A 16,007-nucleotide genomic window follows, 5' to 3' on the forward strand; every position below is an offset into this window, starting at 1 on the left:
TTTTTAAAAAAAATTACTTCTCAATCGTCATACCTTTTATTTCTTTTTATCATCTTATTGCACTGGCTAGGATACCCAATACAATACTGAATAATTAAAGTGATGATACTGGGCATCCTTGTCTTATTCTTAATCTCAAAAGGAAATTTTTCAATATTTTAAGAAATCATTGCTTATTATATTTTCTGTAGACATTTTGTCGGTAGGTTTTAATAAGTATGTCTTCTTGTCCTAGTTTGCTAAGGAGTTGAATTTTATTAACTGCAGTTTCTACATCTGTTGAGATTTTTCTTCAATTTGTTGATGTGGTGAGTTAAGTACTACAAGCAAGAATACTTGATAATGCTAAAAACTGCTATTCACAGTGACAATGTATCATGTAAGAGTATCTGTAGACATAGATATAACACCTAATATCTATACTCATAGCAACCACCTTTATAAAGCAGAAACTGCAGTGGATGCAACAAAATCAGTTAATAGAAATACAGTAATAATGACTTCAATGCAATGTTGTTGCAACGATCTCTTACAGAAAACACACTTGCCACTTGATTTTTCCCTGTTTTTTATGTGATGAAATAGACATAGCATAAAATTTACTAACTTAATCATTTTTAAATTTTTTTAATTTAATTTTTTACAAGACGTGGTCTAGCTCTGTCACCCAGGCTGGAGTGCAGTGGCACAATCATAGCTCACTGCAGCCTCAAACTCCTGAGCACAGTAATCTTCCCACCTTAGCTTCCCAAAGTGCTGGGATTACAGGCATGAGATCCTGCACCTTGCCTATCTTAATCATTTTTAAGTGTACAGTTAAAGTGGCATTAACTATATCTATTAAGTACATTCATATTGTTCATATTCCAACACCACCACCACCATCCATCCATCCATCTCCAGAATTCTTTATCTTGCAAAACTGAAACTGTCTGCTCATTGAACAGTAACTCCCTATCCCCCTTAAAGCTGTCCCTGGCAACCACATTCTACTTTCTGTCTCTGTGAATTTGACTACTCTGGGTACCTCATAAAAATGGAATCATTCAGTCTTTTTGTGGCTGGCTAAATTCACTTCATGTAATGTCCTCAAGGTTCATCCATGTTGTAGGATGTGGCAGAATTTGTTCTTTTTAAGACTGAATAATATTCCATTGTATGAGTATACCATATTTCGCTTATCCACTCATCTGTTGATAGACACTTGGATTGCTTCCACCTTTTACCTAGTGCGAACAATACTGCTATGAACCTGGATGTGTAAGTATCTCTTTTAGACCATGCTGTCAGATATTTTGGGTATATACTTAGAAGTGGAATTGCTGAATCAAATGGTTATTCTTAGTATTTGAAGAAGTGTTACACCATGTGGTTGCACCATTTTACATTCTCACCAATAGTGCACAAAGATTCCAGTTTCTTCACATCCTCACCAACACTTATTTCTTCTTAATAGTTTGCATCCTACTGGAGTGGTAAGAAGTGGTATTTGATTGTGGTTTCGATTTGCATTTCCCTAATTATTAGTGATGCTGAGCATTTTTTCATGTTCTTATTGGCCACATGTGTATCTTCTTTAGAGAAAAGTCTATTCAAATCCTTTGCCCATTTCTGCACTGGATTGTTTTGCTTTATTGTTGTTTTTGGAAGTTCTTTATATATTCTGGGTATTCATCCGTTATCAGATATACGACTTGTAAATATTTTGTTTTTTACTCTGATAGCATCTTTTCATGCACAAAGGTTTTTAAATTCGCATCAAGCCAAATTTGTAGTTTTTTCTTTTGTTGCCTGTGCCATTGATGTCGTATTCACAAAATCATTGCCAAATTCAGTGTTGTTAAGCTTTTGCCATATGTTTTTTCCTAAGAGTTTGTAATTTTAGTTCTTACATTTAGGTCATGATCTATTTCGATTTAATTTTTGTATATGGTGTAAGAGTCCAACTTCATTCTTTTGCAGTGGATGTCCAATTTTCCTAGCACCATTTGTTTAAAAAACTGTCTTTATGCCAATAACACACTTGTTTTGGGTAATGTAGCTTTGCAGTAAGTTTTGAAATCAGGAAGTGAGTCCTTATACTTTGTTCTTTTCCCAAAATTGTTTTGGCTATTTGAGAGCCCTTGTAATTCCATATGAATTTGAGGATGGAGTTTTCTATTCCTGCAGAAACATCACTGCGATTTTGATAAGGATTCCATTGAATCTGCAGATTGATTTATATAATATTAACGTCTAAGCAATATTGTCTTCTAATCCATGAACATGAGATGTCTTTTCATTTATTTATGTCTTAATTTCTTTTAGCAATGTTTTATAGTTTTAATTGTACACACCTTTTACTTTCTTGGTTAATTCCTAAATATTTTTTCCTTTTTGATGTTACTGTAGACAGAATTGTTTTTTCTTTTTACTTTTTTTTGAGACAGAGTCTTGCTCTGTTGCCCAGGCTGGAGTGCAGTGGTGCAATGCACAATCTTGGCTCCCTGCAACCTCCACTTCCCAGGTTCAAGTGAGTCTCCTGCCTCACCCCCTGCGTAACTGGGATTACAGGTGCCTGCCACCACACCTGGCTAAATTTTGTATTTTTTGTAGATATGGGGTTTTGCCATGTTGGCCAGGCTGGTCTCGAACTCTGACCTCAAGTGATCCACCCACCATGGCCTCCCAAAGTGTTGGGATTACAGGTGTGAGCCACCGTGCCTGGCTGGAATTGTTTTCTTAATTTCATTTTTGGATAGCTTCATTGTTAGTGAATAAAAATGCAACTGATTTTTGCATGTTGATTTCATATCCTCCTACCTTGCTGAATTCATTAGTTATAACCATTTTTTAAATGGAATCTTAAGAAGGACTGGTGTTGGTTCTTCCTTAAATGTTTAGTAGAATTCATCAGTGAAGCCATCAGGTCCACGGCTTTTGTCAAGAGGTTATTTTTAGATTACTGATTGAATCTCCTTACAAGTTACAGGTTGATAGTTTGTGTCCTCACCCAAATCTCATCTTGAATTGTAGCTCCCATAATTCCCACATGTTGTGGGAGGGAGCCGGTGGGAGATAAAACTGAATCATGGGGGCAGTTTCCCCCATGCTGTTCTCATGGTAGTGACTAAGTCTCACAAAATCTCATGGTTTTATAAATGGTTCACTGTTCTCTCATCCTCTCTTGCCTGCCGCCATGTAAGACGTGCCGTTTGCCTTCTGCCATGATTGTAAGGCCTCCCCATCCACGTGGAACTGTGAGTCCATTAAACCTCTTTTATCTTAAAAAAAAAAAAAAATTACCCAGTCTCAAGTACGTCTTTATTAGCAGCTTGAGAACAGACTAATACACAGGTCTATTCATATTTTCTATTTCTTCATGATACAATCTTCGTAGGTTTTTTGTTTCTAGGCATTTGTTCATTTCATCTAGTTTCTCCCATTTTTCAGCATACAATTGTTCACAGTACTCTCTTATAATCCTCTTTATTTCTGTAGAATTGATGGTAATGTTCCCATTTTCATTTCTGATTTTAGTAATCTGAGTCTTCCTTTTTCTTAGTAAATTTAGCTCAAGTTTTATTAATTTTTGTTAATCTTTTTAAGAACCAACTTTTGGTTTTGTTGATTCCATTTTTCTGTTTTATCTGTGTTTTGATCTTTTATTATTTTCTTCCTCTGCTAGCTTTGTGTTTGCCATTTGTTCTTGATTTTTAATGTTAATGTTTTACTTTTTTATGAATCTGTTAATATTCCAACTGTTTTTTTAATATAACTGCTTTCCTTTGTAATCCTGTTTTAAAAACACTTGAAAACATTGAAACGACAGAGGCTTCACCACACTTGTAAAGGTGCCATAGCACAAAAAAGGTTAAGAATCTTACTTCTATTTAGAACCCCCCCTTCCCAAATCCCCAATTTCCATTACATATCCTGCTATTTTCCTCTTAGATCACTGGTTTTTAGACACATAAATATTCCTGTTATTCCTTGAACAGAACAAAGCAAAACTTCTAGTCAGGTGCGGTGGCTCATGCCTGTAGTCCTAGCACTTTGGGAGGCTGAGGTGGGCAGATGTCTTGAACCCAGGAGTTGGAGATTAGCCTGGACAACATGCGGAAACCCATCTCTACAAAAAATACAAAAAGTAGCTCACTGCCAACCACTTCCACCCAGAAGGGATTCTCGTGCCTCAGCCTCCTGAGTAGCTGTGATTACAGGCACCCACCACCACGCCCAGCTAATTTTTTGCATTTTTAGTAGAGACGGGGTTTTGCCATGTTGGCCAGGCTGTTATTGAACTTCTGACCTCAGGTGATCCGCCCGTCTCGGCCTCCCAAAGTGCTGGGATTACAGGCATGAGCCACAGCGCCTGGCCATCTCCACTTTTTCTTATCCCCCAAAAGGCTTAACATCCCTGGCTTTATGTAGAATAGTGTACACTGCCACATCAGTGTTTGAGTCATTCCCCAGAGGAGAGAGGAACGCCCCTCCATTTTTTTTTTGCAACATCTTGTCTTCCCTTTGCTGTTGCTTCCCCACACACACTTGGTTTTGTTCTATCCTGTACTTCAGATTTCTGTCTTTTGTTTTGTTTTTTCATATTGAAAAGATGACATTGCCCCAGGAGGCAAAAACAAATGGGAACTGAAAAAAAAAAAGCTTTTTATCTTATTTATCTTTTAATTCACCTGGAATGAATATTACGTCAATTGGGAGCTTAAATGCTTAAATGTATTTTTCCCCAAATGGTTAACTAATCCTCCCAATAGCACTCATTTGAATAATCTGTCCTTTCCCCATACATGTTACATGTCTTTTACAAAATACAGCCTATTTGGGGTATGTTTCTGGGCTTTTGTTCTATTGCACTGTCCATTTGCTTACACCAGAAATGCCAGTTTATTTTTTTGTAGTCTTGCAATCTTTTAATTTCCACTAGTGCTTTTTAATTTAACATTAATCCACTGTATTTGTATTTTTTTCAGTAGTGGTAAATGGAAAAAATAAAAAATCTAATGAAAGCAGCCAAAAGCACACAATTTATGTCCTGTTAAGACTTCTGCATGCAAGTATCATGCTCCAAATATATTTTTCATCTTTATTTTTTATGACGGAAAGGGCTGAAGTACTTTGGGAAGCAAAACAAAATTGAGGGACGCCGAGAAGATACACAGCAGGCATGTAGGGTAGCGTGGCTGGCAACTGTTCTTACATAATTTTAATTTGAATTATACGTAATGTAGGTAATAAATTACTATTTGGATTTCCCTTTGGCATAAACAGCCAGGGAATATAACTAACATCAAAGATCCCAGACTCTCGACACAACAATCTTAACACAATTCTAGAGGGTCAAAAAAGGTAGAGAAGTTTGGACCGTGGAACAGACCTGGTGGAATGTCGACACAAAGCGTTTCAGGGTAGACAAAGCCTACTCAGAACACCCTAAACGCGGAGTTTTGCTAAGTTGGGACGCTGAAAGGCAAGGGAGTGACAGGAAGTCCGCAGGCTAATTCGCCATTAAGAAACAGAACCGTGGCTTCTTCCACCTCCAGCGTCATCGGCCCCCAATCCGCTGTAACAAACGGATAGTGTCTCGCAGCATCAGACAACGGACTTGGAAATCAGTTTGCGACCACGCATCTGCGCCTCTTCTAGGAAACGACGAAGGGGAGTCCAACAGTAGTAACGACAGAAACATAGTTCACGGGGGCCACTGCAAACGCCCCGCCAGCAGTGGAACCGTTATCTCGCGAGACGACGGATCCCCATAAGGCACAAACCCAGCGCCAAGGTTGGCTGTCAAGGTAGATTCCAGGGTGCGGAAGTGGTTTTGTGGTGCCACCTCTAACCGCTCGGAGGTCAACCCCCATTCTACACCGAAAACTAGGCCTTGGCTGCTATGGAAGGACAGCGGCAAGAAAGCCACGCAACCCTAACACTCGCCCAGGCTCATTTCAACAAGGGAGAGTACGCTGAGGCCGAGGCGCTGTACTCCGCTTACATTCGCCAGTGCGCCTGCGCAGCCTCCAGCAACGAGAGTTCCGGGAGGTAACTATCGCGAGACCTGGGGCCGCGGCGACCTCGGGTGGAGGGGACGTTGGGGTTGTCTGGGCTCCTATCTTCGCCTCTGGAGCTCACGGGCGGTGCTTGTTATAACACAGCACTAGGACTGAGCGGGCGGACGTTCGTCTTTCTAGAAAGGCCTAGGCGAGGCCTAGGACGAGGGCGGCGGAGAACGCGGGGAGGAAGCCCACCCGCGAGGAGCCAGCTGCCTCGACGGTGCGGGGAGCTTCCGGGAACCAAGCCCTCTGCGCGATCTTCGGGCGCGGGCCGCCGCCACTCACCCCGCCGTATCTCCTTCCACGTTCCTCATTCCCACCCAGAGACTTAGGACAGATAGGAATTTTCCACTCTTGATTTTAGCTGGCGAGAAATCCGCGACCTGGGAAGGGAAAGGGTCACGGCTGCGTAGGGCCACAGTACCGCGACTCCCATCTCAGTGTCACAGCGCAGGCTCTTGGTGGTGTTTTTCACTTGTGAAAAACGTTTAAATATGTGGAATAGAGCATAACGAACGTCTAGGTGTTTATCAGTTGGCTTAAGTATTATCAGTTTACCTATTGTATTCATCCATGGATGTTTCAGAAGGAACCACCATGTCATCATCACATAGTTACTTAATATCAAGTAGTCAGTGTTGGAACCGTTCTGATCGACTAATAAGGTGTTTTGTTCTTTGGTTCGCTTTTCGCAGTTAGTTCAAATCAGGATACACATCAAGTCTTTTTAAGTCTCCTCTCCACCTTCCCCTCCTTTATTTGTTGAGGAAACCGATTCTTGTGTCCTTTGAATTTCCGTGTTTTGGACTTGCTGACCGAATCTCTTCTGTCATTTAATGTGGTCATCTATCTCATATTGCTGTGAGTTGGTAGTTAAACCTTGAGGTTTGATCCAATTGAATTCAGATTCAATATCATGGCAGGAATACTTTTTAGGTGGGTGTGTATACTTTCAACAGGAAGCACATAATGATTCGCTGGCTTTCTCTTTGTGATGTGAGCGGCTTCACCTCTTACTATCTGCTTGCCCAAAGCATCTTTTCGGCTTGTGCCTGAATGTGTAGCATTTGTTTTTACTCCAAGTCTTGCCTCGATTGGGCTTGTTGATAGTATGGAGTGGACCAGGATGAGAAAAGAACAAAGGGGTTAGTTGAACAGCTTTTTGAACAGTTGTGAGTTGTCTGTTGTGGATTTGAGTTTTCTGGACAGGATGCCAGCTTGTCTTTTGTATGAGGCTTAACTAAACACTAAGGACTTGATTCTTACCCTGTTTGTTACACTTACATGGAATTAAACCAGAAAGATAAAATTGCCTTCTCATTTCAATAACACACAAGAATAATAATAGAAATTTCTGAACAGGCAATAAGATGATACTGTCTACTTTCCTCAGTGCACCTCCCCCATAAAAAAGATAAGTAAACATAGAAAGCGAAACTATTCGTGTTTCAAGCTCTAAAAATAGACTTATCTAGTAGATTTAAAAAAGTATTCATCAGCACCAGGTATACTGATGCTGTCTAGTCTTGTTATTCTTCCTTCGTTGCACATCTCAGCCTAAGAACACAAGTGTCCGTAGCAAATGTAATAGCTGTGCCTTACCAGCACAGGAAAGACAGTTTGTCATAGCGCAGTAGAAGGGAGTTCATCATGCCTGAATTCCAGTCTTGGCACTGCCACATGGCTAATGTCTCAGCCTCAGTTTTTCATCTGTAAAATAAGCTTTTGATAAAATTCTAGAAACTCATGGATTGAAACTGAATTCTGTCATTTCAACTTTTTCCCTTAAATTTATCTTTTGGAGCTTACATTTATTTTTGAAGTATTGGGTCACTGAATTATTTTGAAACAATATTTGCAGTTTTTGAATGCCTTTCATTCTGAATGGTTTGTGACGTTTTCTTTTAATATCTAAAGTATAGCTTTAGTCATAAACCTAATTTCCAAAGTCTCTCTCTCTCTGTATATATATATATATATATTTTTTTTTTTTTTTTTTTTTGCGAAAGTTAGCAAATCCTAAAAATTCACATTTGGGTTAGGTAACTTGAATGAATTCCATTATAATAAATACTATCATTACAAAAATTTTAATATTACAAAAAATTTCAGCTTCAACTGTTAGTCCATTTCTTTAAAGTAGAAACAAAATTTCCACATGAAAAAGATTTTAGAATTTGATTTAATGAGATCTAATTCTAAATCTAACATTTTATGATTCTCTATATTACAAATATATAATTAGTATTAAAAACTTAATAATTTTGAAACTTCGATTTAATGACTAAAAACCTTACTGGCATCCTGAGATTGCTTTTTTCTTCAAACTCTCTACTGGGAGCAGTTCAACTAGTGTCATGTCACATAGGTGAAGGGGAGTGGTACCCTCTTGTAAACTAGGTTTTAACAGGAGTGCTTAGTGGCATCCAGAAGTATCCTTACACCCAGTCTCCATCACAGCTCATAGAATAGACATTTTCTAAAATTGTGACAGTCCTTTCCATCGTTAGCAAACTTGGTTTGAAGGAGGCCCTTGGACTGTGAGTGCCTCTTAGGGTAGCAGTAGTTACAGTCCCTGTCTGAAATCTCAAGGATCAAGATATTAAGAGAAGTAGCTTTTATTTACACTAACTGCATTCACAGATATTTTCGGAGGACTATACTTTTTACTACGGGGTATCACAAAGAAGTGACAGATGAGTTCTCTGTTTGGTTCTAATTTGAGAATTGCTTTGGGAAAAAGGAAAGGGAAACAGAATCATCCCTGACTCAGAGCAGAGGCACTAATGTTCTCTGTGCAGACTATTTGTCCTGTGCAGAGAAAGGTTCAGGGCAGCCAGGGGCTGTGGTCTGTTGAGCTGGTGGCTGGTCAGAGCTACCTGGGTGTACAGCCCAGGAAAGGCTGCTAATTTAAAGCTCTTTGGGCAACCTCTAGTTCCCTCAGGTGCAGAGCCAGTTCTGCACAAAGGACATCCAAACTGACTGGAACCTTGAGGGGGTCTAAAGGAGCCCACCCTCCTAGCAGGAAGCCAGCCTGGCACTGGGGAGGATGCCAGCTGAGGCTGGAGGGAGGGCAACTCTGTCCCCAGAGATAACTTCCTGGGGATCATAGCATGTTGAATTTTCACTTAGCGTTAACTTTAGTTTTTTATTGGTGGAAAATGATTTCAAATCTCATTGTTTTAAGATCACTTAAAAATTTGAGAATGAAATTGATTCACATTGTGACATGTCCATAGCAAACTCGGGCTTTGGGCCGGCTTTCCCTCTTTGCATAGTATTTATCTGTTCTGTCTTCTTTGCCCTGCTGGTGTGTGCTTAGAAAAATGAACACTCATTGTAATGTTATATTCAGCAGAACAAGTTGGCAGTGAACACACTGTAAAGTTAGTATGCTTTTCAGGTTGATATTGTAGTGGTATAACCCTACGAAAGTAGATAACAGGGTTAAACAGAAATTGATTTTAGCTGTTTATTTATTTGTACGTTTCTTCTTCAGCTTGGATTTTCAGTGTTCATGCTGCATGTTATAGGCTCTGAAGTTTGACAATACCCAAAAGAGAATGAAAGTGGAAATGAGAGGAATTTGGTAACATGGTGTTTTTAATGTGAACTTTTTGTTTAAAGCAAATGCAGCCCTGAGGATTTGGCTACTGCATATAACAACAGGGGGCAAATCAAGTACTTCAGGGTTGATTTTTATGAAGCCATGGATGACTACACATCTGCCATAGAAGTCCAACCCAATTTTGAAGTTCCATATTACAACAGAGGGTTGATACTGTATAGGCTGGGTAAGAATTTTTTTTCTTTTTGGATTTTGTCATTGACTGTATTCTGTTATTTCAGAGCTTTCAAATGTTGTAAAACTAACGTGGTAATCAAATTTTAAAGTTCTGTGAAATTTAGGTTTAGAGCTTGGAACAAAGGAAGTGTCCCTGAGTTTATTTTAGGCTTTTGATAGGCGTTATAGATCACAGCAGAGCACTGGGGTGGGAATTGGACCTGGGCGCAGGAGCCGGGGTGACCCCATTACTTTGTGCTTGTGCATTCCCAGCTGTGAAATGAGGGCAATTCAGATGATCACCTGTGAAACTTTTCTGAGTTAAAATCTTTGAAGACACACAAGACAATAGAAAGTGAAGTTTAGATTCTTGGATTAAAGGGACCATAGGTACTGTTTCTCATTTAAAGTGTCAAAAAGAAAATTAGTTCCTGTTTCTTAATTTTACTGCAATTATGTAAAACAGGCGATACAGTTTTGTTAAAATTTTAAGATGATTGATAATATTTACCTGTTAAATCTCAATAAATAAACCCATAGCTAATTTTAGGTGTATTATTCCCTAAGGGCACACAGAATTACTTTGATATACACATCTCTATATTATTAAGATAAAAAAATTCCTTTACTAGAAGTGACTGAAAGCTCATAAATATAAAAGCAAAAGTACGTGTATCAAAGCTTTGCCATGAATAATATATAGAAATACTCAGTTTCTTTTCTGTTTTCCATTTTTTGGGTTCTGGTACAGGATATTTTGATGATGCTTTGGAAGATTTCAAGAAGGTCTTAGACTTAAATCCTGGATTTCAAGATGCTACTTTGAGCTTAAAACAGACTATTCTAGACAAAGAAGAAAAACAAAGAAGAAATGTTGCAAAAAATTATTGATATTTTTAACTTAATGGAAGTATTGATTCATGATCCTTACATCTGCATCTAGTTATCAGTAATTTAAAATAGATATTGAGCTATTTTGATTTATATTTAAGAAATTAATACATTAGCACTGAAAGTTAAATAGTGTGTTTAAGGTAGTTAATTTCAGGTTGAATGGGTTTTTTTAATGAAGTGTAAATAATACCAATTTATAAGTGTATATTATATTAAATATTATAGTAAAAAGGAATGTGTGGTGTTTTCTTCAGCAGAACTATTTTTGTGACTTTTTTATTCTCAACTTTTTATTTTAAAAATGTTACATGTGCAGAAAAGTTGAAAGTATAATAAAATAAACTCAAGTTACATTCATGAGTTGTTAATATTGTGCCACATTTGCTTTTTCTATTTAAATATATAACTTTTTGCTGAACCATTTGAAAATAAGGTGCTGAGGTCACAGTACTTCGCCCCTAAATATTTCAGCCTACATTTTCTAAGATGAAGACATCCTCCTTTATAACCACAATACCACTATAATACCTAATAAAATGAATAATTCTGTAATGTCAGCCATATCCAGCCCATATTCCAAAGTGTATAGATTTTTATTTGGATCTAGAGCCAATCAGGTTTCATTGCATTTTTTTTTTTTTTTTTTTTTATGTTTCTCTCAGTTCTTTTAATCTAGTCCCCTGTCCATTTTCTCCCCCTAGCATTGGCTTTGAGAGTAAGGCTATTTTATATAGCTAGGCTAGAAAGACATAACATTTAGGCTTAAAAATAAACATGTCCTACAAGAGAACAATTTGAAGGAGTTCAGCTTGAATTACACTTGGTTTTCTCAAGTAATCATTGATAAGAATAGGTTAAGATTTAAATATTGAACATAGTTTTCTGTCTCTGGATAATGACAATCGTTATCAACATTTACTGAATACTATAAGCCAAGTACTGTTCAAATCTCCATAATAATTTGGTGATCAGGTATGAATGTATAGAGAGGTGAGGAAATGACAAAAAGCACTTAGTAAATATAAAGTTTAAAAATCTTTTATTTTGGTGCTGCCAACAATTAAGCCCTTACGAGGCTATAAAAAACCGGGAAGAACTTGAAGAGAAAACAAACTAACACCAGCCATATGCCATCTACATTTTTTGTTTTTTATTGTTGTTTGGCTTCCAAAGATTTAGACCTTGTATCTCAGATCTCCCAAACTAGTTTATTACTGCTGTGGAAAAGCAGTAATTTACTGTGGTGGAAATTACCCGAATCAGGAGAAAGGAAAGTGTCTTTGCTTCGTGTTTCCAGAGGAAGGCGCAGGGTGACTTCTGTGGCCTCAGATGCAATCATCATCAGCAACCTTAAAATACTTTTTGTGTGTGTGTATGAGTAATCTCATGAAGCAGAAAAAGTAATTGCCCTGTTTGTATTTCATAAGTAATAACCTGGCAAAATACATGGAGAGTTTGGGCTGTAGGTAAGTGAATATTAAGAGGAAATTAAGTTTCACGGCCTAGAAACAAAGTCTCTGTTTCTGGAATTATTCACACTTTCCAAAATGGTTTATCTTATATTTGTTGGCGATTTAAAAAAATTTCTAAAATTGCATTAAAATGTAGAAAAATCTCTCTTAGGAAAACTTTTTTTAAAAAAGCAAGTTCCCTAGACCTTGGGAGGGAAAGCTTTAAGCCATTCCACCCAGAGAAGCAAATGCTTAATGTTTAATTTTATTTTATCTTGACTCATACTCTCTTTACTCTTGACTGGGATCACATGGAATATGAAAAGGAAAAATTGTTTAACGTATTCGTGTGGTTTGTTAGATTTTATTCAAAATTTCTTCATCCTTTGTCAGAAAAAAAAAAAAAAAAAGTCACTGAAGTTCAGAATCAGCAGTTGCTGATTGTAGATCCAGGCACTCATTTTCTCTTGTCTTGTTACTGGAAATAAAGAATAATTCATTTACCTTGTTTAGCATTGAAACTTTAGGCATTATTCAGATTGTAAATTTCTGATTGACCAAATAATACCTTGGATATTTACCTTAAAAGATACTCATTACCGTTCATATTTACCTTAAAAGATATTTACCTTAAAAGATATTCATTACCATTCATATTTCCCACACTTCAGTATTCGTTATTTCCGTTTTCTGCTAGAAAAGTAACTATGTTTTCTAATTGTTTCCTTTGTAAAAACGAATTGTGGTTTGTTATAAGGTTTCTCTTTCACAAAGTGAGGTAAGATAGGATAAAATGGATTTAAGTTACTTTTAAGTTTAGAATATTACTCCTAACAGTAGTTGAAAAGTGTGGAGCTATTTGTTTTTTTCTGAAATTTGGAACTGAATAAAACCCTTTATGATAGCAAAGCAAATATCCAAGTTAGTCTTCAGTCATTATCTATTTGCTCTTTTGCTCTGTCTTTTTTGGTTTTCTGTTTTTCACTGGCTTCTCTACCCTCTCAATCCTAAATGTAGCCTTGGCTCCCTGCCATTTTGTAGGTCTGAAATCTTTCTGTGTGGGCATGATATATTTCAACCCCACCTACCACTCAGCGTTTACACTGATTCTTGTCTCAATGTCTCCCTTTCTGCCAAGTCTAGCCCCCTTAAAAATTTAACTCAAAAGTAAACAGTTTGTATATAAACCGTAATAGCATGTTTTTTTTTTCTTTTTTGAGACAGGGTCTCTGTCTCAAAAAAAATCCAGCCACGCTGGATTGCAGTGGCTTGATCACAGCTCACTGCAGCCTTGACCTCCCTGGGCTCAGGTGATCCTCGCACCTCAGCCTCCTAAGTAGCTTGGACTATAGGCATGCACCATCATGCCCAGCTAATTTTTGTATATTTTGTAGAGATGGGGTTTCACCACATTGCCTAGGCTAAGCATAAATGTTTACTATGCTAGTTTTTTGTTTTATTGAGAATAATTCACATATCATGTAGTTCACCCATTTAAAGTGTAAAGTTCAATGGTTTGAAGGTATATTCAGAGTTGCTGCACCATTTTTTCAAGGTTTTTGGGTATCTTGGTCTTGCATGCAAACTGCACTTAAACACACAAAAAATTTTATGCAAATTAATGACTAAACATGAGAGTGTTTCAAAAACAACAGCTCATGCACAAAACAAATCTAAGAGTCCTAAAAAGTGCTGCTTCTGGCTTCATTCAAATATGTGGCACGATTCCACTTTGTCTCATGTGATGTTCTCTAACAAGAAATGTGTTCAGTAAATCAGATGGCTCATCTCTGCCTGAAATGGATGCTGAATTTAGTGTGTTTAGGTTAACATATTGCTATGCTAAACAAATTGTTGACAAACGTGTAATAGCTTTTCAAGAGCATAGTGAAAAGTTGACTGAATATTTGCTATTTAAGCTAGGTGTGTAATTTTAACAATTTCTATATAAATTCACATTTTGGTGTTTTCTGTGTTTCTAAAAAATGTGATAGTAAATTGTGAGAATAGAATGCCCATAATTTAAAATGGCAGTTGGTAAAAGAGGGAGAGTGAGATTTGTTAAATTTCAAATCTAATGTTAGGGGACGTCAAAGGACACCATTTCACTCTACAGAAAGGAAAGAAGGATAAGTATAGTCTAATTTCTGTTTTTGGAAAAACAAAGCAATTGATAGAATTAAAACACACAGTTTATCCTTTTTAAAATCACAAGAAGGTAAAAGAACACATCACGTAGCAAGACAAATTATAAAACCAGCAGCCCGTAAGGAAGCCCCTAAACTGAAATTCTGAATGTGGATATAAAAGTAAAATAGGAACACAACAGTGTAATCCCAGGTTTATATGTGTCATCACAAAATCATAAATACAGCAGTTTAGTGAAGGTCTTATTCTGCAGAGAGGATGAAGCTAAGAAATTGAGTAACTTGTGCAAGGTTATGTCCAAAATCCATATAAATATTTGAAACTGCAATGAGTATCAGTGTTTTTGCTGCTGGCATCAACTCACAGCAGATTTGTGGACTTTTTTTTTTTTTTGGTCCTGACAAAAAATTTAAATTGCTCATAAAATGTTTTAGTACCCAGCAAAGTGAGTATCAAAATAATATTAAAGTATGTTTTTAAATAATGGAATGTTATTGCAATGCCCACATTGCTTGGTGGTCATTTTTCTTATTAAAAACAGACACAAAAGATGGTGAAAAGCAGATTAATTTTAAGAGCAAACTCCATTTGGAAATTAGATAGCTATAGCTGCCAATATGTAAATTTTTATCTTATGTCAAAGAAAGCGTCCAATACGTAGAAATAAGGCAAAAAGATTTGCATGTCATTTCAATATCATACCAGCAGACCCACTCAACGACTGTTTAATTCTCTTGGGGGGCCATGTGTGTGCCTTTCTTTGATTTTCTATTTACTCTTGATTAGGGCCCAGACTCTGGGAGGTTGCATGTAACTTGGAGATTTTTGTCCAGAGGAGATGCAAATGAACTCTGTCTGGTAGAAAAGATAACCCCAAAAGTTTTGGCTGTATTGCCCTGAAGAACGTTAACCAGTTTTGTATTTAACCTAGCAACTTTATTCCCAAATTCTTTCTTCATGGGCCATAAGTACTGTTATTCTAATGCTCTTTTACCACTCTGGTGGTTCTCTATTAACGAGTTAAACATTATTCACGTTTTCATTCTATATTCTTATAAGAATCATGCTTAACTTTAAAAAACATTTTGGCCCTACTACTGAAGAAACAACAAAAAACCCTTGGTATGGTTTGGCTGTGTCCCCACCCAAAATCTCATCTTGAATTGTAATCCCCATAATCCCCACGTGTCAAGGGAGAGACCAGGTGGAGGTAATTGAATCATGGAGCGGTTTCCTCGATGCTGTTCTCGTGATAGTGAGTGAGTTCTCACGATATCTGATGGTTTTTAAGGGTTTGGCAAGTTCCTCCTGTCGTTCTTCCTACTGCCTTGTGAGGAAGGTGCCTTGCTTCCCCTTCTGCCATGATTGCAAGTTTCCTGTGGCCTTCCCAGCCATGCTGAACTGTGAGTCAATTAAACCTCTTTCCTTTATAAATTACCCAGTCTCGGGCAGTTCCTTATAGCAGTGTGAAAACGGACTAATACAGCCCTTAAGTAGAATTTATTATGACATAGTCACATTATTTCTAGCAGGAATAAGAGCCAAGGGGGACTGAAAAGCTTCAGTTTTTTTTTCTGTTGCCTCTTTTTTTTTTTTTTTTTTGAGACAGAGTCTCGCTCTGTCGCCCAGGCTAGAGTGCAGTGGCGTGATCTCAGCTCACTGCAACCTCCACCTCCTGGGTTC

At 37.5% G+C, this 16,007-nt stretch overlaps 2 protein-coding genes across 5 annotated transcripts in view; one reads left to right on the forward strand and one right to left on the reverse strand.

The window, feature by feature from the left end:
* Positions 1 to 3,591: 3,591 nt before the first annotated feature.
* Positions 3,592 to 11,093, forward strand: TTC32 (tetratricopeptide repeat domain 32). Of its 3 annotated transcripts, none has more exons than XM_055252592.2 (3): positions 3,592 to 6,036; positions 9,675 to 9,841; positions 10,583 to 11,093. In XM_055252592.2, the coding sequence occupies exons 1-3, from the start codon at positions 5,888 to 5,890 to the stop codon at positions 10,720 to 10,722; spliced, it is 456 nt and encodes a 151-aa protein (XP_055108567.1). In that variant the 5' UTR covers positions 3,592 to 5,887; the 3' UTR covers positions 10,723 to 11,093. The 3 variants fall into 3 exon arrangements, with proteins under 3 accessions (XP_055108567.1, XP_055108566.2, XP_055108568.1); XM_055252591.2 differs by lacking the exon at positions 3,592 to 6,036 and adding an exon at positions 6,047 to 6,267; XM_055252593.2 differs by lacking the exon at positions 3,592 to 6,036 and adding an exon at positions 6,578 to 6,712.
* The window catches only part of LOC129467803 (uncharacterized), a 28,276-nt gene continuing 23,234 nt past the window's right edge, over positions 10,966 to 16,007 (reverse strand). For both annotated transcript variants that reach the window (XM_063622809.1, XM_063622806.1), the window contains one exon: positions 10,966 to 12,654. In XM_063622809.1, the coding sequence (XP_063478879.1) occupies positions 12,566 to 12,654 (89 nt within the window). In that variant the 3' untranslated portion in view covers positions 10,966 to 12,565. The remainder of the gene's footprint in view (positions 12,655 to 16,007) is intronic.

The sequence above is a fragment of the Symphalangus syndactylus genome, chromosome 18 (assembly GCF_028878055.3).
Source record: "Symphalangus syndactylus isolate Jambi chromosome 18, NHGRI_mSymSyn1-v2.1_pri, whole genome shotgun sequence".
In the NCBI taxonomy this organism is placed as follows: domain Eukaryota; kingdom Metazoa; phylum Chordata; class Mammalia; order Primates; family Hylobatidae; genus Symphalangus; species Symphalangus syndactylus.

Bases quoted from the DNA above. Each gene is read 5' to 3' on its own strand.
- TTC32 (XM_055252592.2), top strand. From the start codon at position 5,888: ATGGAAGGACAGCGGCAAGAAAGCCACGCAACCCTAACACTCGCCCAG. The intron at 6,037-9,674 runs GTAACTATCGCG...TTTTGTTTAAAG, and splicing joins AGCAACGAGAGTTCCGGGAG to CAAATGCAGCCCTGAGGATT. The intron at 9,842-10,582 runs GTAAGAATTTTT...GTTCTGGTACAG, and splicing joins GTTGATACTGTATAGGCTGG to GATATTTTGATGATGCTTTG.